This window comes from Phascolarctos cinereus, unplaced genomic scaffold (assembly GCF_003287225.1).
Source record: "Phascolarctos cinereus isolate Bilbo 61053 unplaced genomic scaffold, phaCin_HiC Scaffold_1;HRSCAF=81, whole genome shotgun sequence".
NCBI lineage: Eukaryota > Metazoa > Chordata > Mammalia > Diprotodontia > Phascolarctidae > Phascolarctos > Phascolarctos cinereus.
In genome coordinates this window covers 190,337,194-190,364,003 of record NW_027555514.1, presented here as the reverse complement: position 1 = coordinate 190,364,003, position 26,810 = coordinate 190,337,194, and the positions used below count along the sequence as shown (strand labels likewise).

The window sequence follows — 26,810 nt, the reverse complement described above, 5'->3', positions numbered from 1 at the left end:
GCCATTCCAGAAAGAGAACTGATGAACTGAGTATAGATTGAAGTATACTTTTCTCACTTATTTTATTTTCCTTGCCTTTTTTTTTCAACATGGCTAATATGAAATTTTGTTTTGCAGGATTTTACAGATATAGTTGATATCACATCGCTTGCCTTCTCAGTGAGTGGGGAAGGAGCTAGACAGAGGGAGAGGATTTAAAACTCAAAATTTTAAAAAAATGAATGTTAAAATAAATATAATATTATATCAACATTCAAAAAAATGTTAAAAAGAGAATAAAAAAAAGCTAAGTAAGAACATTTCTTGACTGAATCAATCAGAACCAAATGTAAACAGGGTCTATACACCATTTAAAAAAAATTCTTAATATTTTATTTTTTCCTCAATTATGTGTAAAAATAATTTTTTACATTTCTTTTTTTAAATTTTGGGTTCCAAATTCTCTTTCCCTCCCTTCCTACTCCTACCCCTATTGAGAAGGCAAGCTTAATTCCAAAAATGCTCTCCAGAATGGTTGAACCATTTCATAACACCAACAGTGCATTAGCTAAACACCTTTCTTTCTTTCTTTCTTTCTTTCTTTCTTTCTTTCTTTCTTTCTTTCTTTCCTTTCTTTCTTCCTTCCTTTCTGTGAGGCAATCAGGGTTAAGTGACTTACCCAGGGTCACACAGTTGGTAAGCATCTGGTGTCTGAGGTTGGATTTGAACTCAAGTCCTCCTGACTCCAAGGCCAGCACTCTATCCACTGAGCCACCTAGCTGCCCCAGCTATACATATTCTTGAAGCAGTCAAAGTCATTGTGTGAGAGACTTGGTCATACACTAAGGCCCTTGCATAAAAGGGATGAGCTATCTTAGAACAGATTAGAGATTCTAAGTATTTGGAAGATCAGATGAAATAGAGAATTCATACAGGGCTGAAATAGAAAGAATTTATAGGGCAACCAGTGAAAGAAGGATGAAAAATTAAGACTGATTTGTGGCAGAGAAAGTAGATACTGAAAAGGATCTTTAGCCCTACTGGCATGTCAGAATGGAAGCTTGCCTGGTGATAACAGTGTACCCATTTACTCAATGACCAAAGGAAATCCTGGGAAAAGATCTGCTCTTTCCTCCCACTTTCCTTTCTGGTGCCCATCTATCCACAGACACTATAACTGCAGTTATCCAAATGTTTCCAGTAACCTGAATTTTTCCTCAACCACAAAGAGTTCAAATAGACGTTAATGTAAATTAAGACAGAGCCTCTGCCTAAATGTTAGGAATTTTCCTAACTGGGCGTTTGCAGTAATTGTGATGGAATTCACAACTATTAGTCTTTAAGTACATTCCCTAAAGCTGCAAAAGAGGGAACTACATGGATCTTAGGGGCCCTTATATTGCCCTTAGACTTAAAATGAACTAATTATTGTAATACTTATTAAATTTCATTTTGCTAGTTTTAGCTCATAATTCCAGCCTAATAAGACCCTGATTCTGTCAACTGATATATTAGTTATCTTTTTTAGCTTTTAAACGTCTTTCTAAAAACCATTGATAATCATGTTGAATAGGACAGAAATAAGGAGAGCTTTGTAAATACATAATAGGACTTCTTTTCAGGTTGACCTTGATGAGCTTGTCTTGACTTGCCATCATCAGTCCTCCTGACCTGTGTCTTGCCACTGGACGCCAGTGACTCTGGAGGACAGAATGAAGCCAATGACTTTGCACAGCCCTGCCTCACTTAAATCCAATTCACTTGCAAGTCAAGACATCACCTCCTGATGTCACTGGTTCTCTTCGAGAATGAAAAACAAACAATAACAAGAAGTTTGTCAGTAGTCTTTATGTTCAGTTGTTCAATCAGTTTTGAATTCACCTAACTGTGGTCTACCACCCCACATCCATCTCATATACTTCCATCTTAGCTATGAAGATACTGTCAACCCTGACCAAATGACCAAAGAGCCACAGCAGCTGTGCAACTGCTATTAATTCTAAAAAACAATCAGAGAGCTCACACAGGTTATTAAAACCAGTTAACTCTAACAATAAAATAAAATAAAACTGAAGAGCTAACAGTGATTATAAGCAAAAAGCTTTCTTTATTCTATTGAAGGAGAGAAACTAGACACATATGTGCCAACCCCGCCCCAGTAGGACACCGACTTTAGTGTGCACAAATCTCAATAGTGATACCATTGGCTACGAAGTGAGCTGTAGCCCTGACAGTGAAGGGAGAACAGCAACAACGAGACAAGTTTGAATCATAGCAGGACTTCACGACCAGAACATAGGCACTACAGATGCTTGTCCAAGCTCAGGGATCACCTGATGATGGTATGAAACAATTCTGGGATTTTGCAGTAGCTGAGATCATCCAGGGGGTGAGACACAAAGGATTGCTGATCCAAGCTCAGGGCACAGCTTGCTCACTGGCACTTAGCTCTGGAAAACAGGGCGTCTCCTAACAGTAAAAAGAGAAGAATAAAAGGAGAGGGGTGGTCTTGGCATGAGGATCCCCCCCATTTCCCTTTTGGTCAAAGGGAGGGTATCTGAAAGAACTCCTCCCATTCTGGCCAATAAAGCAGAGGCAGGTATAAACCAAGATGCCGCAAGAGGCCAGGATAAGATACTGAGCTGAGGGACAGCTGTAGCCTAAAGTTGGTGAGCTCAGGGGTTAAGGTGGTAAATATAAACTTTAGGAATTAAATTAAATTTTTAATTTAATTAATTACATTAATTAAATTAGTTAACTAACTAATCTAATTAAGGATTAATCCAATTTTGAGAATTTCTATGACATATATTTGGAAGCCAATCACATACATATGTATACAGTCCTTAGAGAAAACAGTCTAATCCTGTTGCTTTCTCAAATTTTACTTTTCCATTTATTTAGAAAACTTTCACAGTACATCTTTGTCTTACTACTTTGTCTAATCTTTTTCCCCTTAGGAGGATAGCACCCTGTATTATAATTTGACCACAAATACAGTTTAAAATAGTGTCATGCTCATAACTGCATCCTATTATAGTAACTGAGAGATGTTCCAGTATCAATCTACTATTTAATAGATTTAATATTGTACTTACGAAACTTCTTGATTATAGAAATTTGCCATAAAAGGAAAAAGAGGGATATAGTTATAACAATGACATATATCATAACAGAGGGAAAACCTTCCTCAGCTCTGTTTGATTCCAGGCATGAGTCTTATCTGACATCCAATCAAGTAGTCACAGGTGTTAAAAGCAAGGCTCAAGATTAATCAGGAGGGGAAATTTCCTTTTCAGAAAAGAAAGGAGCACAATGGGGAAATAGAGTCAGGATGCCTATCTTAGGCCAGGTCAAGGTCCTCCCCAAAACTTTTTCATAGGCACAGACATTCATCTTTAGCAGTTCCCAGACTGTAGTATATGCCATTTTCTTCTACTGGGCTCACAACAATTCAGACATCCATCCCTATAATCAAAGTTCAAAACAATAGTTAATTACAGTCCCAAGAATTTTTACCTTGAATAGCAAAATTTCACTAGCTATAACTTAGGGCTTGAATATTCTTCCTGATGTTTCCCTAACAATTAACATTTTATTTATTCTTTACTTATAAATTAAAACTATTCATATTCCGGGGCTTCAGACATATAGCAAATACCTAAGAGTTGACTCATCATTAGTATGTTGAAGCTACATCTTTAAACCACCCTACACACTTTCATAATAGTCAACAATTTTCAAATGAAAAATTACTATTATAATAAACTTATTATTATTAATTATTGTTTCATAACAAAATATACCCCATTAAATATTTAACAGTTTTCAAATATTTATTTTTTTATCATCCTTTTAAAAGCCTAATTCATAATCTAATAGCAGCTAGATTAAAAAGTTATTTTTGTCTGACAGCATATCTGTTACAATGGTCTCTCAAATTTCACAGTAGAAGAGAATTTAGAAATATAATAATAACACAACCAATATCATGTATTTGAAACATGAAACAAAGCTTCAAATAACATCAATTCAGTTAATTTCATTTCCAAGTTATCCCATATAAAAATCATGAATCTAATAACCTTCAGCTTTTTAAATCCACTTTAGAGTTATCAAGTATGGAACAATTACATTCAATTAAGGAAATAACAATAATAATTTAGTGCTTAGCATATGCCAGTCACTACAGATCAGGAAACGGGCAAACAGAGATAAATATAGTATAAAAGTGCTGAGCTTGAAATCAGAAGACCCAGGTTCAAATAACTCTACTAGTTATTGCTATTACTTATATAATCCTGATGTTCTTCGTGCGTTTCAGCTTTATGATCCTAAATGCCTGTTGAAATACAGATATAATAATATGTGAATAGCCTTTTCCTGACCTGGTAGTCTAGTAATCTTCAGGAACTGCTTCCTGGTCTGGTCACTAATTACCTGGAAAAACGAAATCTTCAGCAGGCTTCTATAGAATTATCTTGGTGCCTCAATTGTTAATACTGTAAAACAAACAAAAAGGTTAGTTTGGTACATAACTTATTATTACTGAAGCCATAGTGGCTCAGAGTAATCATTACTTCCCTTTTTTAAGTGCTCAGAAAATATAATGTATGGGAGCAGGTTTTGTAACTGTAAGGTGCTTAACAAGTTAATTGTAAAGTATTCTTAATAATTCACACGATTCCTCTCTTCCTCTCCCCTCCCCCAATTTGTCTTAAAACATTTCCTACCTTAAGATTCTAAAGAAAATTCTAATGGTAGAGGGTTTGTTTTTTTTTTAAGATCAGTTCCTCTAGAATTGTGTTTCCTTTTTCCTTCTTTCTTATCTACATGAACACATCCTGCTAACTTTGTAGTCAAGCAGCAAATTTCAGTTGTTAGGAAGTAGCTGTTTCTTTAAAAGGACAGCACTCAATGAATGCAATTCATTTCAAAAGGGGGAGGAGGTTGAGGAAAAGGAACGGGAACTAAACTGCCTTTGATAACTGTCTACTCTTTCCTTCTCTTGAATGCAGTTTTCGTTAGAGTGGTCCCCTCCCCCAGTACTCTGAATTCAACACAACCTACGTCTTTCCTTTCCTATTTTCCTAGAAAAAAAAATCTTTCTGGTTTTATCTTCTAGCTCACTTTATCTTCCTAATCCATCATTCTGGCTCAACCTCCTATGCTTTTGTCTCCAATGTCCCTCCCGGGCTCTCTCCAGATTTCCCTGTGTTCAGTTTGCAACCTGATCTCCCATTTCCTGGTAGATTCTCTTAAAGAGGCAGCAGTCAAGAAGAACAAAGGCTATTGTTTTATTTCCTCGTTTAGATTTCTCATCCCTAAAAGACCATCCCAGGTTTCTTTTTACCATTGCATTGGCGCTTAGGCAGGGAGAAACCCCCAACCACTCATGCATTTTAAATGTTGCTTACAGGAGACTAGGCTGGTAATGAGTAGGTGTTTTAATAACTCCTGTAGCTTCCGAATGCAAAAAAAAAATTAAATGTAACATTTTAAAACGTCCCTTACTTTTACTTATGTGATACAATCATTCGCGCAAGATTAAAAAAAAATCTTAAGGCATAAAGGGTTGCTAAGTCCGTGTTATTTTTTATTTCCTTTGCTGGTTTCCTTATTTCCTCCTCTTCCCCTCCCCCCAGGGATGCATCGGCCTTTCGAAGTTAAAGGCTGGGCACCCTCCTTCCTCTTAGTTTCAACACTTTCACCTGTTTTATCGGCAGCCCCTCCTCCACCGCTCCCCGCACCCCACCCCACCCCCCCGCCTGCCTCCCGTCCTGCATTTATTTCCCTGATGCCTGGCTGTAACCTGAGCTTTTATTTCCTGGTGGCTCCTTTAAGAGGCAGAGCTCTTTGCTGGGAATTCACGTCAGTTTCAGCACCGAAACTCTCAAGATCAATGAGCATAGAGGTTTCTCAGTTCGCCTTTCAGTTTCTCTCTTCCAGGAAGGAAAACATTAAGAGAGAAAGAGGGAGAGAAGAGGGGAGAAGGAGGAGAAGGAGGGAGGGAAGGAAGGAGGTAGAAGGAAGAGGAGGAGGAGGGGGGGGAACGGACGGACAAGCCAGAGAGAGAGACCCAGATAAACAGTCTCATCCACCAGACAAGCTCCGAGCCGACCAAAATACACCTCCCTCCCGGGTCCCCTGACCCCAGCCCTCTTCTCTTCCCTTTCTTTCCTCCTTCACCCCGACCTCTTCTTCCCAGACCCCCGGAAAAGAACTGCAAGGGTTGCCTCTTCTGCTGGAGGGCAGAAGACGCAGGATCCCCGGGGTCTGTGTTTGTTTTTTTTTTGGGGGGGTGGTGGTGGTGAAGATGGTTGAAGAAACTTCGTAAATGATCGCATCTGGCTGGCTGTTTGGAGCATTTCTGGGTTGGGGAAGAGGAAAGGAAAGTGGAAAAAAACTGAGAACTTCCTGATCTCTCTCGCTGTGAGACATGTCTGAGACTCCTGTTCAGTGTACCATTAAGGTAAAGATCTTTTTTTCTCCCCTCCTCCTCCTCTTCTTCCTCCTCCTCCTTCCTCCATGTTTTAAAAAACCTTTTGGCTCGACCCCGGGGTGGGGGGTGGGGGGCAATCGGTGTTTGCATGTTTCTTAAAAGTGGGTTTGTTGCAGTTCTGTTCGCGATCGATCTCTGGGGCTTGACGGAAGGAGATGCAGCTTGCAGTCTATACCCTTTAATTTAACCTTGCTGTTTGTTCCCCCCTTTCCCCTTTCCCCCGGTGTTTTTGTTTCCCCCCTCCCCCTTTCTTTTTGACAATGAAAAGCTTTGTCACAATTGGTCAGGAAAAAAAAAACAGGCTTGTTTTTTGAACTGTAAAACACCCCCAAGTGATTAGTGCTGCTTTTAAAAACCGTGCCTCTGTATTTGTAACCCCAACATGTGGACGGGGAGGAAATTAACTTTTATTCTGTGAAGGGTCATTTCTCTTTTTTTTTTAAAACCTTAAACTTCGTCATCCTGTGATATTAGTTGGATCCTTTCTTTTCTAAGGATTGTACATTCTCTCCCCTCTGATTGTAATTAAAAGCTGCAATTTTGAAGGCACTGGAAAAAGAATCTTGGGGGCAGCTTTTCTTAGCATTGCACAATGAATGTTTTTGACTTTTTTTTTTTAAAGGTGAATGAGATTGCCGAATGGTATTTTATGATCGGTGCATATGGGAAAGTTGAGCAGGACCCAAGTAGCTAACTCCTGTAGTGCATAAGGAAAATAGAAGTATGGAAGTTGCCATAGCTAAAATGACCTTCTATACTTGACAGGGCACCGAGGAAATCCAACTGTAGAATTTTCCTTGTTTTCTGTCCATGCCTTACCCCCACACCCCCTTCGGAGTTGTAAATGCAGCCGCCCAGTGTGTTTGCAAACACAGCACTCACCCTAAGTAGTGTAATTAAGGTTGGTGGTACTGTTCTGGGTTGCTTCTGAAAAGTTGATCATGTGGGAACACAAGAAAGGCTGTACATTTCCCCCACTTACTTTTCCCATCAGTTATTTATTTGATTGGCTCACTTTAACGAGAGCATGGGAGAGCAGACTCCTTCCTGTGCACTTCCTTCAGTTTCTTACAAGGAAGTTTGTTGGTAGCTTGGCCTGTTTTAATAAGTGATATCAACACCTCATTTTAAGTGGGTACAAAAGAAAGAAATACAGTCTTGCGGGGGAGGGAAGCTTCGGAAACCCTCCTTCCATACTGAGGTGCAGAGTTATATTTAGGATTTACCTGTTGAGAAAGTCAGTCTTTTTTCTTATTTCTCTCTCTCTCTCTCTCTCTCTCTCTCTCTCTCTCTCTCTCTCTCTCTCTCTCTCTCTCTCTCTCTCTCGTTAAATTTTCATGAGTTTTCAGGTAGGTGTAAGGATAGAGAGGTATTTGGAAGGTGGTTTTTTGTTTATTGTTGTTTGTGTTGATGGGAGCAAGTCTGGAGTTTTTTGCCTTAGAAAAAATAACCAGTGAAACTTTTGGGTCTTAGATATTCATTCATTCATACATGGTTGTAACTGTAGTTTTGGAGTACTTCAGTTAAAGAACTTTTGAGTATTTTGACACTTGGAAGAGCACATTTCTTTTGCTGTGCAGATTCAATTCTCCACTGCTCTGTAAAATACTGTGGTATGGATAATCTAATTTATTTCATGCTTCATAACACAAACTGAGGTAACTAAATAATAGGGTATTAAATCAGCAAATTATATTTAGCCCTATAGCAATAAATCCAACATGAGAAAAATCTGTACCACTCACAGGGCAGTATTTTTAGGAGGAAAATACTTTTCTTGATTTCTTTTATAAAGAGACTACATATATCCACTGTAAACATGAGCTTAGATAATGGTTGTGCCTGGGCCAAAAAGACTACTTAGGAGGCTCACCTCTTTGTACCAGAATAGAAAAGAAATTCTGCACGTAAGAAAGTAAAAATGTAAAAACCAGCCCAAATGTGAAGCCAAATATTTTCTTAAGTGCAGCTTAGAAATCACATTCATGGTTCCAGTATAAATTTTATTCTTATTATTGCTTCCTCTGGCATTTAATCAGGTGTCTGCTCATTATGATAGAGGAATAGGTGTCACTTGTAATTTAGGATGTCTTTAAAAATATATATGTGTGTATATACATATATGTATATGTGTGTGCTTAGATGGTGTGAATTTTTAGATGTTTGTAAAAAGTTCAGTTTCACACTTGCATGTTTGTTTGATCAAGAATTTTAAAAAGCTATAGGGTCAATAACTGAAATTATATTAGACCATTTGGAAATGGTTTGGGAATGTTTCATTTCTTGGGATGTGATAAAATTACTGCATAATAAAGCATGTTTGCTGGCAGCAAATAAACAATCCTTGCATGGCTTCTGAATTCCAGTAAACAACAAACTTTTCTTTGGAGTAGGGAATGAATGGCAAACACATTTGAAGGACTATCTGATGGATCAGAGCCTGTGTGTTGTGTTGAGGAGTTTTCTGTTGTGTGTGGGAGGGTATCTTTCTTGTTCCTTCCCTCCCTTCCAACAGTGGTCCTTACTTTCTTTTATTTTCTTCCACAAGAGGCAAATCAGTGGGCACAGTTAATCCCTCAGCAACTGGTGTGGGAAAACCTGCAAAGGCAGGGGCTGAACTGAGCCCTCCACTTTAGGAAGGTGCTTTGTTTGCTGGGAAACTTTTTTCTTTTTCTTTTTCTTTTTTTGCTGGAAGAAAAGTATAGTAGATCTTGGAGTGGAGGCCTCTTTCCAAATGAGTGTTTCTGAACCTGCCAGTCAGTGACACTTTTGGAATTATCTCTTATCTAGGTGATGGTTGCTAATGCACATCTCTTAACTGGCTTTGATGCTGAGTACTTTACAAAAGGTCCCTATCTGCCTTACTGTAAAATAGTGTGTAATAGTACTATTAACTTAATTGACTTGTCCAAGGTTGGGGGGAAAGTTAACTGAGATAGGACAGGAATCCACATCTCCCCAGTCAGACTGCCTCCTAGCCTCAGTAAGCCATAGGACTATAGATTTAGAGCTTGAGGGAACCTTGGAGTTATTTTACCCAACCTCTTCATTTTATAGATGAGGAAACTGAGGCTCTAAGATCCAGGGTTTGTTCTGTGGCATCATACTGCTACTTGTAACAGTTTGAAGCATAGGATCTTAAGAGATCGAAGTGCTGGACTCAAGTCAGGAAGACCTAGATTCAGATTCTGTCTTTGACATCTGTGTGTGACCATGGTTAACTTCTTTGCCCCTTGGGTTTCTCATTTGTAAAACGGGGCATGATAATAATAGCTGTAGTACTTATCTCGGGAATGTTGGAAGACTCAAATAAGATAATACATGCTTTGTAAATTTAAAAAGACTATATCTAATCCATTGCCATATTTTATCATTTCTACCTTCCCGACATCTCTGGTATCTGTTCCTTTCTCTTCACTCATACAGACATCACTAGTTTCTGGCGTCATTCCCCCTTGATATGGCAGTAGCTTTTATTTATTTTTTAACTGGGTTCCCTGCTCCATTCAGCTGCCAAGATGATTTTTCTAAAGCACAAGTCTGACCATGTCAATTCAGTGAGTTCCAGTGACTCCCCATTGCCTCCACGATCAAATGCAAAGTCTTCTGGTTTTTTTGGCCTTTAAAATTTTTTGTAACCCGGCCCCTTCCAATGTTTGTAGTTTTCTTGTTGCCTGTTTCTATTGCTGCCTCTCTCTGTCTTTCCAGCACCTGGGAGACTAAGTAATGAGACTGATGTCTAGTTAAATCACTAATGCTTCTTATGTGTCCTCTATACATCTAGGTGTAACACACCACCCTCATTGACTCAGGAATTTTCTCAATGACAGTTCACAAAGATGGGCCATACTATGATTATGCTTTGTTGCACTGGGATTTAAAATCTGCTTTCTTTTGATTATTAAAGGAGGAAATTGGGTGAGGATAAATAAAAAGCCAACTGGGAAATTTGAGAAATGACGAGCTGTCGGGCTGCTCTAATTTTTCCTGGTTTCTTTATGAGGAAGAGTCCTAGGATATTCAAACTTCAAGATACTTTAGAGGTCACCTTGTCCATTGAAGTCATTTTAAAGTTGGGGAGTTTAAGGTCTAGAAAAAACTAAGTTAAGCAGTTTACTTGTGGTCTGCTCAGTCAACAGGTGTTTGTTAAGCGCGTAACAATTTGCCATGCGCTGGGCTTACTGTTGGGGTGCAAAGGAAAACAAGGATGGTCTTTGGGCTCAAGGAGTTCCCATTCCAAAGGTGGAGACATACACAAAAATGCTCAAAGATAACTAGATATGTACAAGACATATGCAACGGTGGAAAGTAATCTGAAAGGGGAAGACATCAATTAGCTGATGTCAGTCAGTAAGCAATTATTTATTTATTTGTTTGTTTTTTTCAGTAAGCATTTATTAAGCACTTACTGTGTGTGCCAGGTACTGTACTAAGTTTTGAAGATACCAAAAGACATTTTCCAGGATTAGAGCCTCAGTATACATTCCCCACCCCCAATAATATGCATTATGTCTCAGACATAAATTTATAACAGTATACTTCTGCCACTACTAGAGCCAGAAGGGGCTGGATACACATTGGGTTGTGGGCAGCCTTGCCATTTTCCCAGACTATTTTATTTTGGAGTCAGAAGATAACTGGGTTTGAATTCCAGCTACAACAGTTACTAGTTATGTGATCTTGGGCAAACCATCCCAAGTCTTTAAGCCTCAGTTTCTCCTTCTGTAAAATGGTAGTAATATTTGCAATTCCTAGTCATTGGGTTATTGGGAAGAAAGTGCTTTTCAGAGTTTTAATTATATATTGGTTGTGTTTGAGAGCCTTTTAGCACAGTGCCTGACACATAATAGGCTGAATAAATGTTAGCTGAATGACTGGATTTGGAATCGAGAGACTGGAGTTTCAATAGTGATTTTTGTTATGTTTAAATTACTAGAATTCTCAATGTTATGTTAAATAAGTAGTGAAAGTAGTTATTCTTTACATTCATATATCATAATTTGTCCATTCCTCAATCAATGGGCATCCCCTTCGTTCTTTGCCAAATCAAAAGAGGTGGCTGATAATATTGTACTTACAGTCTTTCCCTCTCTCTTTTATCTCTTTGGAGAGTGTGCCTTGTGATAATGCTGAGTCAAAAGGTACACACTTTAGTGACTTTGGGCATATAATTCCAAATTGCTCTGCAGTATGTCTGTACCAATTCACAGCTCTGCATCACTGTGCCCATCTACCCAGAGCCCTCCAGGAATTGTCATTTTCCTCTTTTTGTCACTATCCAAATCTAAAGGGTGCGAAATTGAACCTTAGTGTTATTTTTAACATTTCCCTTATCATTAGTGATTGGGGCATTTTTCATATGCTTGTTGACATCTTTTCTTTCTTTCTTTCTTTCTTTCTTTCTTTCTTTCTTTCTTTCTTTCTTTCTTTCTTTCTTTCTTTCTTATCTTTCTTGTTTATATGCTTTGACCATTTATCTCTTGGGGAAATGCTCTTGTTCTTTTTTTTATTTTAATCTGTTCCCTATAGTGCATATATCTTGGTTATCAGAGCTTTATTAGAGTTAAAGTTGCAAAGATATTTTACTCAGTTAACTTTATGCCTTTTGTTTTTAATTAATTGCATTAACTTTTTTTAACTAATTATTTATTTATTCATTCATTGATTTATTTTTGGAGGCAACTGGGTTAAGTGACTTGCCCAGGGTCACACAGCTAGTAAGGGTCTGAGGTCGGATTTGTACTTGGGTTCTCCTGATTTTAGGGCTGGTGCTCTATCCACTGCGCCACCTAGCTGCCCCTAATTGCACTAACTTTGTGCAAAAGCTTTTTGATTTTACATAATAAAAACTTCCCATGTGATCTTCCCTGTCCCTTCTGTTCTTGATTATATGCATGATATAATAACTTATGTAAATGATATAGTAATAACTAGCATATGTTAACTCATGATCTCACATCAGCCTTGTGAAATAGGTGCTATTATTGACTTCATTTTACAGATGAGGAATCTGAGGCTTGAGAGAAGTTAAGTGACCTGTCCAGGCCATATGGCTAACGATACAAAGTCCCACTAAAATTTAAAGTCCCACCTTCTGCAGGAGGCCCTTCCTAACCCCCTCTGAGATTGTCTGTAATTTATTCTGTATATATATTTTGTTTGTACATAATTGGTGGGGCAGATGAGTGGTGCAGTGGATAGAGTGTGGAGCATGGAGTCAGGAAGACTCATCTTCCTGAGTTCAAATCCAGCCTCAGAGACTTAGTAGCTGAGTGACCTTGGCAAGTTAGTTAACCTTGTTTGCCTCAGTTTCCTCATCTGTAAAATGAGCTGGAGAAGGAAATGGTAAACTACTTTAGTATGTTTGCCATGAAAACCCCAAAATGGGGTCATGAAGAGTTGGACATAACTGAACAGCCACTACCAATACTACCACAACAAACATAGTTGTTTGCTTGTCTCCCCCACCAGATTTTGAGGTCCTTGAGAGCAGGGTTTGTTTTTTCCTGCGGTTCTTTGTCTCCCCAGATTTTAGCACAATGCCTGAATATATCAGGTGCTTAATAAATGCTTGTTGACTTTGTCTCTCCTCAAGAATTGTGCTGTTATATTTGCCCTTTGATAATTTGGTATAGCATGGAATAAACTAACTTAGGTAGCAATCAGCACTTGTTAACTTGACTTTGTTTTCTCCATATGAATTTTGTTGTTGTATTCCTAGCCCTTTGGTAGTTTGTTATAGTGCTGAGTAACTAAATGCATTTAAGTATTTTCATATTTATTGACATTCAAATGAGCAATTAATGTCTCTTCAATGATTTCAATATTTCTATAAGGCGTATTTTGTAGTTGTTCTTGTGTGTGGCATGGTGGCTGAATTACCAAATATTTTGAATATTCTGTAGTTGTTTTGAATGAAATTTCTCTTCTGATCTCTTCTGCTGGATTTTTATGGTAACATACAGAAATGCTGATGATTTATGTGTGTCAGAGGCAAGACTCTAATGCCATCACTTTCTTAGTTTGAGTTTGATATTGGGATGTATGAGGCACTTGGAAGCCATTGAGTATTTAGCGCAAGGAAGTTTACTTTGACTTAACACAGCAAGGCTGTGCAGCAAGGATAGAGTGGCACAGTTTCTCTGGACATCCCTCCCTTCCCCCCTGAGGCTTTATGTGGAAATAAGTTGGTCCGCAAAATGAGGTAAAGTGACTCAAGTGGGTTTCAGAAATCCAAGCAAGAGGGGTGTAGACTTCATGTGACTGAGACTTTTTATGCCCTTACATGACCAGGAAATTGTGTCAGAGAAGCCAGAACCATTCATATACACCGGGGTCTAGGGTCAGGTTTGTCTTCTTTTAAGTAAAGCCTCCTCCATGTTGTGAGTTAGAGAAAAGATACTGTGTCCTATCAGACTGTGGATAGGTTATGATGATTTATGCTAGACATCTCTATTTGTTTTATATCCTCCTACCCTGCTAAAGTTTTTGTTCAATTTTTTGTTGACTTTCTAGGGTTCTCCAAGTAGGGAATATCATCTGCAAAAAGTAAATTTTGTTTTCACTTTCCCTATGTTATTCTCCTAATTATTTTTAGATGGCATTTTGCTGCTATTACTAGCATTTTTAGTACTATATTAAATGACAGCAGTGATAATGGACATCCTTGTTTTACTCCTGATCTTAATGAAAAGTCCTCTATGGTTTTTCACCATTATATGTAATGCTGGCTCTTGTTTTTAGATGGATATTGTAAGCAATATAAGTCCATTTTTTCCTATACTTTTAATTTTTTTTAGCTGAAACGGATATTGTCAGCTTTTCTGCAGCTGCTGACAGTCACATGATTTATTGTTTTTATTATTGTGCTCTTTTACAGTTATCCAAATATTGAACCAAGCCTGCATTCTTAGTATAATCTAACATGTTCATAGTATATAATTTTTTACTTATTTTGATATAGTCTCTGCTCATATTTTATTGAATGTTTTTTAAGTCTATATTCATTACAGATATTGGTCTACCATTTTTTTTTCTTTGCATCGTCTCTGTCTCTGGTTTAGGTTATCAAGACCATATCTGTATCATAGAAATAATTTGGGCATCTTCTGTTTAACTGGTTTTGTAAACAGTTTATGTAATACTGGAATTAATTGTTTAAACATTTATTAGCATTTAGTTGTAAATCCATCTGGTCCTGAGTTTTGTATTTTTTTTTCTTTGAGAGTTCTTTTATGGCTTGTTCAATTTATTATTTTTTCCTATTATTTTTAATCTAGGTATTTTATATTTTTGTGAATATCAATCCATTTCATTTAAACTATCAGTTTTTCCAGCTTTTTTTCACTGTTATTTTCAATTACATTTAAATTTTTTTCTTTTTTGCATTGATTAAAAAATCTTAAATTCCAAAATTCTCTTTCCCTCTAGCCCCTCCCACCTACTGAGAAGCCAGGCAATATGATATACGTTATACATACATGTGAAGTCATGTGAAACATGTTTATATTAGCTATGTGGCCAAAAAAAGAAAAACTCGAAGAATAAAGATAGTGGGGAAAAAAAGTGCTTCAATCTATACTTAGATAAACTATTGCTTTTATTGACATATGCTTGGGCAAAGTTTTCAAATATTTTTCATTTGCTCTTTATTGTGAATTCTTTTCATTTTTTATACTATTATTTTGCCTTTTTTTTTTATTGAATCAGATAAGCTAACACTTTTTGGTCTTGTTAAAAATTAGCTCCTGATTTTATTTATTCATTAAATAACTTATTTGCTTTCAGGTTTGTTCATTTCTTTTATTTTCAGACTTTCTATTTTGGTGTTTAATTGGGTTTAACTGTTTCTTATTTTTTGGTTGCTTTTCTAGTTTTTTTAGTTGTACACCCAGTTCATTGATATGCTTTCTCTTTTGTTGATGAAAGTGTTAAGACAAACATTTTCCTCTTATGACTTCTCTGCTTTGGCTACCTTATGAAAATTTTGATATGTTGTCTCATTGTTGTCATGTTTTTGGATGAAACAATCTATTGTTTCTATGATTTGTTCCTTAATCTCTAGGATTAACTTAGTCTCCATTTAAATTTGAATCTTTTCTTCAAAGTCCTTTTTATTTTTATTGCATTATGGTCAACAAATAATGTTCAATATTTCTGCATTTCTTATGAGGTTTTATGCTGTAGTAACTGGTTAGTTTTTTTTCTGTTTTTTTTTTAAGGTGCCATGTACAGCTGAAAAAAGTATATGTGTGTGTGTGTGTGTGTGTGTGTATATATATATGTATTCCTTTTTATTCCTATTCAGTAGTTACTAGAGATACGTCAGTCTACCTTAATTTCTCATTTAGCTTTCTGTTAGGTTTGTTTATGTATGAAAGATTACGTTGAGATCCCCAACTTCAGTCATTTTGTTGTTGATTTGTTCTTGTAATTCAGTTAACTCTTATTTTACATTTTGAGATTTCTTTCAGGTGAGCAGTGGATTATTTCTCTTTTCCACTTTGTCCTCTGATTCTAGTAAATCTGGGAAGCTTTTGTTTATGATTTCTTGAAATATGGCATTCATTTTTTCCTGTTTTTGTTCATGGTTTTTAGGCAGTTCAATGATTTTAAAATTATTCCTCCTTGACTTGTTTTCCAGATTAGTTGTTCTTCACTGTAGGCATGTTACATTTTTTTCCCCCTGTTTTAAAATTTTTTAAAATTTTTGTTTTAATCTTTTTTTCTTATCTCATGAAATCATTAAGTTCTCTTTGGTCTATTCTGATTTTCAGGGAGTCTGTTACTTAGGTAAGTGTTTTTAAACTTTCTGTTCCAAGATATCCTCTTTCCATATTTTTCCTATACATATATTTTTTTCTTTTTTTTATTTTTCTTGATTTCATTTCTTCCAGGTACTCTTAGCCCTTGTCACCATATTTTTTCTCTGAGACCCTGCTTCTAGTTGAATTTCTCCATTCTCCTGGGTGTTACTTTTAGACATCTCTTGACCCATCATATTTCTTCACGGTTGTCTACGTCTCTTCTTTTTAATCAGATCTTCAGCCCGAGTTCCTGATTCTTGATCTGACTGGAGCCAACCTCTGCAGCCTCTTGCACTGTTGGACAGAGAGGTTTTGTCCTGACCTTGACTTTTTGGGCTGCTGTGACTGTTTTCTACTCCTGCTGTGCCTGGACTCCGAGCACTCAGAACAGACTTTCTGGTCCCAACTAAGAACTCTTGAGTTTGAATCCCCGCTCAGAGCACTGCTGTAGTATTCCATCCCTTTCTGTGTCTTTCCTATGTGGGGTACTGCTATGATCTTTTGGCCTGTTTACCTGGTCTTTCCCGGTGGGATTTCTCTTTCAGTGCTGTGACTTCTGGCTGCCTTTTTTTGGTGCAGTCCTGGGCTAAATAAAGGATGCATCTCATAGGCATCAAAATGCAAAAATAACTAATAGTAACACCATTTAGTCTTGATGGGAGTTTGGGAGCAACGGGCACATTTGTAATTGTTGGTAGAATTGTAAATTTGTGGAAATTCTTCTTTAGGAGTGACTTATGGTATGCAGCAAATTCTTCCTCTTTTTTGTGTTTTTTTAATAACCATCCCTGGAAATTCCATTGTTGGAAATATTTCCTGAAATTGTTATCAAAGAGAAAAAAAGCTATCTAAAAATTTCCACAGTATTAGTTGTAATTGTAAAAAACACTGCAATCTAAATGTTCAACCATGGGGAATGGTTAAGTAAATTATGGTAAAACACTATGGAACAATAGAATTAAGATAGACAAGTATGAGGAATACAAAGAAATATGGAAAGACCTGTGTGAAATAATGCAAAATTAACGAAATAGAACCAGAGCCACAGACTACATGTACTCTAAGACCACAAAGATGAGTGAATAGGAATGAAGAGGTAGAATTTTGTTATTACATTGTGTCTGTTGAAATCTATTTATTTTAATGTAAATAACTGCAAAGTAATCTTAATTGATTACATTGATGATTTATAACTTTTAAAAAAAGAAGTGTTTAAAGGCTAACTGGTTTGGTTAGGAAAGTTGGAGAAGGAATCCCTTAGTCACATAGGAGATTCTGGGGAAATTGAACCATTTACTAGCTGTATGACCTTGAACAAGTTACTTAACCTTTCTTGCCATCAGCTCCTTGTCTGTATAGTGAGAAAGTTAACCTAGACCTGGGGTCTAAAGGATTCATAGAGAGATTTCAGGGGGTCTGTGAACTGTGGATGGAAAAAAGAAATTATGCCTTTATCTTCCTTAATTTCCAACTGAAATTTAGCATTTCCTTCATTTATTTTAAAAAAGTTATTCCCGAGAATGGGTCTGTGACACAAAGGTTAAGCCAGGTCTCTGAGCTCATTTTGAGGTTTGATCCTATGAGCCTCCACGAAGGCTTGGAAATTTGAAGTGGGGGATGGGGGGTGGGGGTGGTATGTGAGAGAGACTGGTGTCCTGTGAGAAGAAAATGTCATTCAGAGGAGATATTAGAAGAGGTCAGGAGAGGAGAAAGTTAAAGAATGAGAGGAGATGTGGAAAAATGCAAATCCCCAGGATCCTTTGGATACTGGGTGCTTTGCCCCTTGCCATATGGGAGCTTGGCCGACCAGCAGTGATTCTGATTTAGACTTTCTGCAGCCTGTAGGTGTGGGTCCCTGGGTTGTGTTAACAATTAGGCACGACCTAGCTGATATGTCTCAGACTGGGTAAAAGATTTTGCTCTCTGTGGATGGCCAATCTTATACCATTTATATGAATCAGACTTCCTATTTAAAGCAAGACAAAATAAAAAAAGCAGCAGTTGATTCTATGAGAGGCAGCTACAGAAAAATATCATCATAGGAATAGGGAAGGTATTCAAGGAAGAACATACATAGTCTATAGCTCTGGATTATGCAAATGAATTCTGTCAAACTGGAGAGGACTTGCTGATTATCTTTACACAGTTTATTATTTTTTTTCCAAATTATGTTTTGGTATCCTGATATGTATCCGACTAAACCTTTTTCAAATTAAAAAGTTTGGAGAATATTGTTATTAAGTTTTCTGTATGTACCAAATTACAACAAAACATACTTTTTTCTACGTGAATTAGTTTGGGAGAAAGTACTGTGTTTTTAAATGCCAGATAGTGTAGTAACATGCAGTTATTGGGTCTCTTGGTAGAAGAACTGGATTCAAGTTAGAACTGGTTGTGTATGCCTGGAATCCCTGCTACCAGATATGCTGAGGCTGGTGGATCGCTGGAGCTGTGGAGTTCTGAGCTGCAGTGTCCTAACCCAGTGGGGTGTCCACACTAGGTCCAGCATCAATGCAGTGTGGTAAAGCCCACAGGATTGGAGGGACACCAGACTGCTGAAGAAAGAGCCAACCAGCCCCATGTGTTTTTAAGTGGTGAGATCACTACTGTGTGGCTGCTGAACTCGTAGCCTGAGGGAGATGGGGAGACCGGTTTCACATTTTGGCTGGGACATTTACTAGTGGTGTGATCTTGGGAAAGTCAACCTTTTCAAACCTGTTGTTATCAGTAGAATAGGGACAGTGATGCTTAATAGTTCCATGAGGTAGATAGTATGTTAGGAAATGCTTTGTAAATAGAAAAGTGTGATATAAATGTGAAACTCTCATCATTAACAGCTGGTAACCCCTGAAACCTTAATTTTGTCATCTTAAAATGTTAACAGAAATATTTGTAATCCCTTCCTCCTGTGGTGTTGGTATAATAGAACGAGTACTTTAGTTTGGAGTCAGAGGATGTGGGGTTAGATTCTTAGTCTGTTCCCTGTTACTGGTGTAAATCTGAGAAGGTAGTGCTATAGTACATAGTGTTGATTCTGGTCCTGCCTCAGACACTTATAAGTGGAGTAGTAGTGATTGACATACCTGCCTGGTAGCTTGTGCCTCAATTTCCTTATATGTAAAATGGGATAACTGATGGTAGCTGCCTTGGAGAGTTATTGTGGGACCAAATGGGATAAACTATGTAAATTGTTTATAGCATTAGTTTTGATGATGTCATATAAGCCTCTATAGGCCTCAGTTTCCCTTTTTGTAAAATGAGGGGGTTGTACTAGATCATAAGTTCTTAACATTTTTGTGTGTCATGGATCTCTTGCAGTATGGTGAAGCTTATGGGGACCCTTCCTCACAATAATGGGGTTTTTTTAAGGCAATTGGGGTTAAGTGACTTGCCCAGGGTCACACAGCTAGTGCATGTCAAGTGTTTGGTCTGAGGCCGCATTTGAACTCGGGTCCTCCTGACTTCAGGGCTGGTGCTCTACCCACTTCGCCACCTAGCTGCCCCCACAATAATGTTTTAAAATGCATAGGATGAAATACATAGGATTACAAAGGAAACCAATTATATAGAAATAATTATACATTTTAAGATATATATTTTAAAACTATATATTTATATTTAAAATAATTTTTAAGTCAGATCAGAAGGTTCTGAGACCCTTCATGGACAATGAGTTTGCTCCTAATCTCTCTGTGAGGAAAAGAACAAGGGAAGTGAGGTTACACCAAGGTCATAAAAGAACCCTCTGTTAAGGAGACAGGCAGGACAAAGGACGCCTTATATATTTGCTTTTTCTCTTCCCTTCTTTCTGTTGCAACTGCTAAGAGAGAAATAGGAGCAGCCACAGTGCTCAAGGACCACGTGGAGAAGGAAGGATGCTGTGAACATCACTGCCCAGAAGCTACCGAGGCTTGGGGACTACCATGACTGGTTCTCCTTCTTGGTTTTACCTGATCCTTGAATGGGGAGTAAATACCCTGCTCTTCCTGACCTACTTTCTTTCTTAGGAGCCTCTAGTGTATGTGGTCTGGAATTTGCCAGAGGGAACTGTGAGAAGATTCTTGGGGATTGCCTTTCCAGAGGAGTGTTTGGCTTAGTTTTCATTTTACTTTATTCTACATACAATAAATACTCTGTGATCAGGTCATATGATTTTCTGATTCTGATTACTAGGGAGAACGACCTGAGAGTGGAATTCTTTAAAAGGTAAGGTGATCAGAGTAAACTACAAGATAATAGATTTTATAGTTTTAATATTTAAATAAAATTCTGTTTCACATAGACCAATTTGAAACTTGGCCAGCAAGGACCCAAAAAAAGCCACTTCTGAGCCACACTCTGAAAAGTGATGCTATGTTGTAGAGCAATATGCCTCCAGTTTGCTTAGTCTTTCTGTCCTGTTAGAAAGTGGCTAGCCGCCGTACCTGCATGGCAGTTCCAAAGGCTCAGGTGTAGGAAGATTTTGAGCACCACTTTGTGGTTAGCTTGAATGCATAGACACTCTGAGCTACTTTAAAAGCCCTTGGCTGGACAATTAACACAATGGCAGCTCGCTCCTTGTATGATTAAGGGAGGAAGTACTGAGTCAGTATCACATAAATTACTGCTGAATTTCAAGGATTGTAGTAATAGTAGCTTACATTTATATAGTATATTAAAGTTTATATGACGCTTTCTTAGCTCTGTGAGGTGGGTTATTATATCCATCCTCATTTTACAGCTGAGGAAACTGACACACCTAGAGATTATGTGATTGGCTTAGGTCATTGTTCAGTCAGTTTCAGTTGTGTCTGACTCTTTTTGACCCCATTTGGAATTTTCTTAGCAAAAATCCTGAGCTAGTTTTCCATTTCTTTCTCTATTTTACACATGAGGAAACTGAGGCAAATAGGATTAAGTGACTTTCCCAGGGTCACATAGCTAGTCAGTGTCTAGCAGAGACCAGATTTGAACTCGGAAAGATGAGTCTTCCTGACTCCAGGCCCAGTACTGTATCCACTGTGCCACCTAGGGTCGCACAGCTAATAATGGCTAGAGCTGGACATTTAGTGTTAGAGATCTGTTACTCCAAGTAGAGATCTGTTACTCCAAGTCCAGAATTCTTTCTATTGTACCATAGGGGAAGAATCACACTAAGTGATTCGGTCTGACTCTGTCTAGATCAGAGGTTCTTAACTTGGCATCCATAGACCTTTGCACGGTTCTGTGGATAGATTTGGGGGGGTGGGGCATGTCTGTGAACTAATCTGGGGGAAAAGAAATTTAGTGTTTGCTTTAATTTTGAATGTAGGCAACAAAGAAGTCTGAGAATGGGCCAGCAGCCCTCACTAAATTGCCAAGGGGGTTCATGATGCAAAAAATTTAAGAATTCCTGCTTTAGACTTATATGTGTGACTTCATAAAAATGGTTGTAGAAATAAATCTGCTTGTGAGGTGCCGTTTATCTCTGTAAATGCTATTACCATGTTAATAATGATAGTGTTATTTATTAGGGGTCAGATTGGGCACATGAGATGAAGAAAGATCTGCCTCTAGAGGTAATGGGTTCCCCTTCCATGGAGGTCTTTAGTCAGAGGCTAGATAACCACTTGTTGGTGATAGACAGTGGGACATCTTTTGGGGTAGAGGTTGGGCTGGTTGACGGCTGAGGGGTCCCTTCCAGTTCTTAAACTGTGTGATACTGAGAGTTGGCTGAGATGCTTTTGTTTTTGTTTTTTTGTTTTTGTTTGTTTTTTAAGCTAGGCAGTGGGGTTAAGTGACTTGCCCAGGGTTACACAGCTAGTAAGTGTTATGTGTCTGAGGTTGGATTTGAACTCAGGTCCTCCTGAATCCAGGGCCGGTGCTCTATTGCTGAGATACTTATGGAGGCAGCCTATTTTGGTCTTTCATGAAGACAGGTTATTATGCTGCCAAAAGTAGTGATCCCATTTTCAATAAGAATGGAAGCAAGGAGACTGGCTTCCCATAGGATGCCCCATTTTTATCTTTCTGCTCTGGCCAAGGAACTGCCAAGCGTGAATGAAGTGTAGGTATATCTCCCTACTAAAGGGAAGGCAAATGGGCTTTCCAGGTTATTAGGGGAAAATAAGGTGCCCCCCCCCTTTTTTTTTTTAACAGAAGAAAGACTTCAAAAGGGAAGAAGAAAAAGAATCTGAAACAGAAAGGAATCCTGACTAAGTAGGGCTGGAGACTAGAATATAATACAGAGGAGGAAGAGAAGGACTATTGGAGCCAAGTGAAAGTGATGAGGCTCTTTGGGTAAACTGAGGAGCAAGACCTCTTTGGGAGGAAGGAGCTCTTTGCACTCCAAGGAATAATGAATGTGAATCCCCAGGGTCATCCAGTACTGGACACAAGAACAGAAGAGTAATGGTAGGAGCTTTCTCAGAACCCCTCAGCAATTTGTCTATTTAATATGACCATTACTGCGATTTCTACTGCCTTCCTAGGGCAATGGATAGCTTTTCCAGCACCTGTAAAACCTGATGACCACTCCTCTGGTGATTCCCATGGGGATAAATGATACTGCCAGAGAAATCTAGAAGGCATTATTAGTGATTATGATACCTTGGGCAAGAAACCAAAGACCTTAGGGCACATAGGGGATGCTTTTTTAGAACTGGTGCTGATCCGTGGCAGGGGTCTTGGGAGGAAGAGGTGAATTTGGGAAATGAGCAGCCTCTTAGGAAGGTAGTTTTTTGACAAAAATATTTGGATTTCTGAACCATAGCTTAAAATACAGGAATAATGGGGTCCTGTATAGCAGAGATATGTAACTAATAAGAAGTAGTTTTTCCTAGAGAATTGCAAATATGATAGAGGAAAGGGAAAAGTACAAAGCTGTTCCCTTATATTTGCCTTCCAAGCTACTGAAGAACAGTAGCTACAACATGGGGAAAACAATAGCAGTAAAGATATCCTAATAATTTACAGACACCAAAGTATAAGAGAGGAGCCAGCAATAAAATTTTTGCCTTAAGTCTGGTTCTGTATGTATCCTTAGACACACAAATAGAGAGAGAACATGTATGTGTGTAATGTGGGATGTATGTCATAACAAATTGTTATACATGTTAATAAAATAATATGTATGTATATATACGTGTGTATGTATACGTATGTGTGTATGCTTTAAGTTAAAAAGACCTTAGTTCAAATCCTACCTTAGAGACTTATTAGATGTGTGACCTTGGGAAAGTCACTTAATTTTTTTCCTGCGCTTCAGTTACCGCATCTGTAAAATTGAGGTAATAGTAGCACTTTCCTCACAGGGGTATTTATTATAAGGATCAGATAATGTTTGTAAAGCTTTTTTGCAAGCCTTAAATTGTTGTATTAATGTCAGCTACTGTTTATTGAAACATTCTATTTTGACAATAAATATCCTGATCCCTCCATAAAATATGTTCCTTGGCAGGGGGGTGGGGTGGGGGAGTCTAATTATTGATTAATAGAAAGAGGAGAGATATGTCCTTTAACTTGGAGATGTGTCCTTTAACATTGACCAGCATATCTGAACAGTTTTGTTGCCTCTCCATGTTGACTTTACATATGTTGTTATAGTTCTTTTGAATCTGTTTTTCTTGGACTTTGCACGTTTTTTCCATGTTCCTCTGAATTCTTCACATTCCTCACTAGTGACAGAGTGATACATTGTTGCATTCATATTTAGCCACTAGTGTTCAGCCATTCCCCCAGCTGCTTGTCACATGTAATAAACTTTATTTAAGTGCCAGGCACTGTGCTAAGCACTAAGGATACAGAAAGAGGCAAAAATAGTCACTGTGCTCAAAAAATTAACAATCTAATGAGAGAAACAACGAGCAAAAGGATATCTCCATGCAAGCTATATCCAGGATAAATAGGAAATTAATTAGAAGAGGGAAGTTGATAAGGTGATGATTTCTAGTCTTTTGCTAAACAAACCATGATGTTATGAGCATTTTTGTTTATAAAAGTCCTTTTTTGCTATAAGGAATCTTCCTGTAATGTAGTGCCAGTAATGATATCTCTGTTTCAGGGGGAATAACTTAACTTTTCTTACATAATTTAAAATTATTTTCCATAATGGTTAAACCAATTCATGATTCTACAAGCAGCAAATTAATCTGTCTTCCCACAGGCTCTCCAATAATGAGTTTTCCCATATTTTAGCATCTCTGTTAGCTTCATAGGTGTGATATGGTACCCCAGGTTTGATTTCAATTTATATTTTAAAAATTATTAGTAATTTTGAACATTTTTCTCCCCTGGTAGTTACCAACAGTTTTGTATTTCTTTTGAACATTGTTTCTGACCACATGACTTGTGGATTGGATTTTAATATCATATGTATGTCAGTTCTCTTTATATTATATGTCAGTGTCTTACATGAGGTCTTTACTGAACATTTTTCTTAATCTGTATTTTTTTTGACCCTTGTTGTATTACTTTATTGTGCAAGAGCTTTTAAATTTTATGTACTCAAGATCATTTTGTCTTTTACAATATCTTCTGCTCTGTGTCTGGTTACTAATTCTTGTCCTATCCACAGTTTTTTTATGGCATGGTTTTTGTCTATTTAGATATTTTAGACCATGCAATTTGAATGTATTAAATGTAAGTTACTTATATACATCTATTTTTAAAATAATTTATTTATTTTTAGTTTTTCAGCATTTGCTTCCATAAAGTTTTGAGTTCCTTTTTTTTTTTTGCCAAATTGCTTAATTCTAAGACATGACAGCCACATGTGGCTAATACTACTTGTGTCTCATTTCCTAAAGATGTTGTCAAAAGAACTTGCCAGACTTATGTGTTGTTGACAAGTGTCATAGTTTATTCCAAGTTGACATTTCTTCAAATTATATTCTATATAACTTATAAAAATAATATTTTTATATTCTCTGTTTCATGTATGATAGCTTTATTTACTTAATAAGAATATAAGTTCTTTGAGAAAAGAACCTGTGTTAGTGGCATAGAATCTGTAGCACAGTGGTGGTCACTCAATAAATATTTGATAAGTTAAATTGATTTGAGCATTGACCTCAACATTCAAAGATGAGCCAATCATTCACTTAATAATGACAAAACTCCTCCATGTATTGTAGTCAGGTTTTGAGGAAATTTAGTGTGGTCTGGGATAATTCTCAGAGAGGAAAATCAGTATCTGGAAGGGTGATACAATGAAGTTACGTAGTATTATTACTTAACTCTGAGGCTGTAAGAGAAAGACCCCAGAGGCAGGGAGGCTGGGGTCTTTGCCATGGTGGAAAAAAGGCCCTGAGAAATATACCTGCAGGTCTAGTCCAACCTAGAATGGAAGCCAACTGAAACTGACCCATGGCAAGAGACAAGGCCAAACATTTCTTACAGATGGTGGGGACTAGCCTTTAGACACTCATCTAAGACCAAGCAAGACTTGTTCACAACAATCAGAAACAATGATTGGAGTTTGATCCAAGCACAAATATCAATGTGGACACTGAGCCAAGTGCTACAAACAAACCAAACGCCCATTACTATGAAAAATACTTTGGATGGAGACATGACCCAGAGGGTAAACCCAGAGCAAGAGAATTACCCCCTACTAGAAGTCCAAATAAGAGCCTCAGAAGAAAAAATAACTCACCCAAAGAGGAAATGAAATGGAATGTAAAAGAACAGTTAGGGAGGAAAGAATGGTAAGGAGAATTAGATGGTGGGAACAGATGGTGGGAAGCCCCAAGAACTGGATGCCTTAAAAATCAGAATGACTCAAATAGAAAATGACTCAATGGGGCAAGAAATATTAAATCAAAAGATTGTAAGGAGTAAATTAACAAACAAACAAAAAACAACTGACCTAGAAAATGGGTCGAGGAACAGTAATCTCAAAATCACTGCACTACCTGAAAATTGTGACCTAAAAATAGTTTAATACTGTCTTTCAAGAAATCATAAATGAAAACTGCCCAGATCTCCAAGAACCAAAAAAGCGAAAATGGAGAGAATCCACCAGTCACTTCCTGAAGTAAACCTGAACCTGAAAACTCCTTGGAAATTCATAACCCAAATTCTGAGTTTTTAGGTCAAAGACAAACAGCTACAAGAAACTACAAAGAAGGAATTCAAGTGTCAAGGATCCATAGTCAGGATCCCACAACATTTGGCAGCTGCCACCATAAAAGAGAGACCTCGGAAAAATAAAGGCTTGCAACTAAGATTAACCAAATTAGCAAAACTACATGTAATCTTACAGTGGTGATTGAGTAGATACTTTGAAATGGAAAAGCAAGAGTCAAGAGATGCATAGAAAGATACACTCATTTTAGTGAGGATGAATTATTCACATGCTAATTGAGGATATAAGAAGCCATTGTCTTCTCAGAACTCAGATACTTTCAAGGATCTGAGAGAAAGGTTAAGACAGACAGTGCCTGTGCTGGTTTTGTTCTGTTTTGATAGTCTTAGAAGACAGAAGTGAAATGGATAAAAGACTATATGAAGGGAGAGGAGGAGAGATTACCATTATATCATAGAAGTGCTTAAAATGAAGAGTA

At 37.6% G+C, this 26,810-nt stretch overlaps 1 protein-coding gene and 1 long non-coding RNA gene across 3 annotated transcripts in view; one reads left to right on the top strand and one right to left on the bottom strand.

Moving 5' to 3' along the window:
* Positions 1-2,066: 2,066 nt before the first annotated feature.
* On the bottom strand, positions 2,067-5,706 carry LOC110218770 (uncharacterized). The gene is made up of 3 exons (XR_002327400.2): positions 4,713-5,706; positions 4,368-4,481; positions 2,067-3,447 (listed from the first exon to the last, which is right to left on the bottom strand). It is a non-coding gene; the product is annotated as an uncharacterized LOC110218770 (long non-coding RNA).
* Positions 5,707-5,803: 97 nt separating this feature from the next.
* Positions 5,804-26,810, top strand: part of ETV6 (ETS variant transcription factor 6) — a 343,296-nt gene continuing 322,289 nt past the window's right edge. For both annotated transcript variants that reach the window (XM_021001730.2, XM_021001729.2), the window contains exon 1: positions 5,804-6,451. In XM_021001730.2, the coding sequence (XP_020857389.1) occupies positions 6,419-6,451 (33 nt within the window). In that variant the 5' untranslated portion in view covers positions 5,804-6,418. The remainder of the gene's footprint in view (positions 6,452-26,810) is intronic.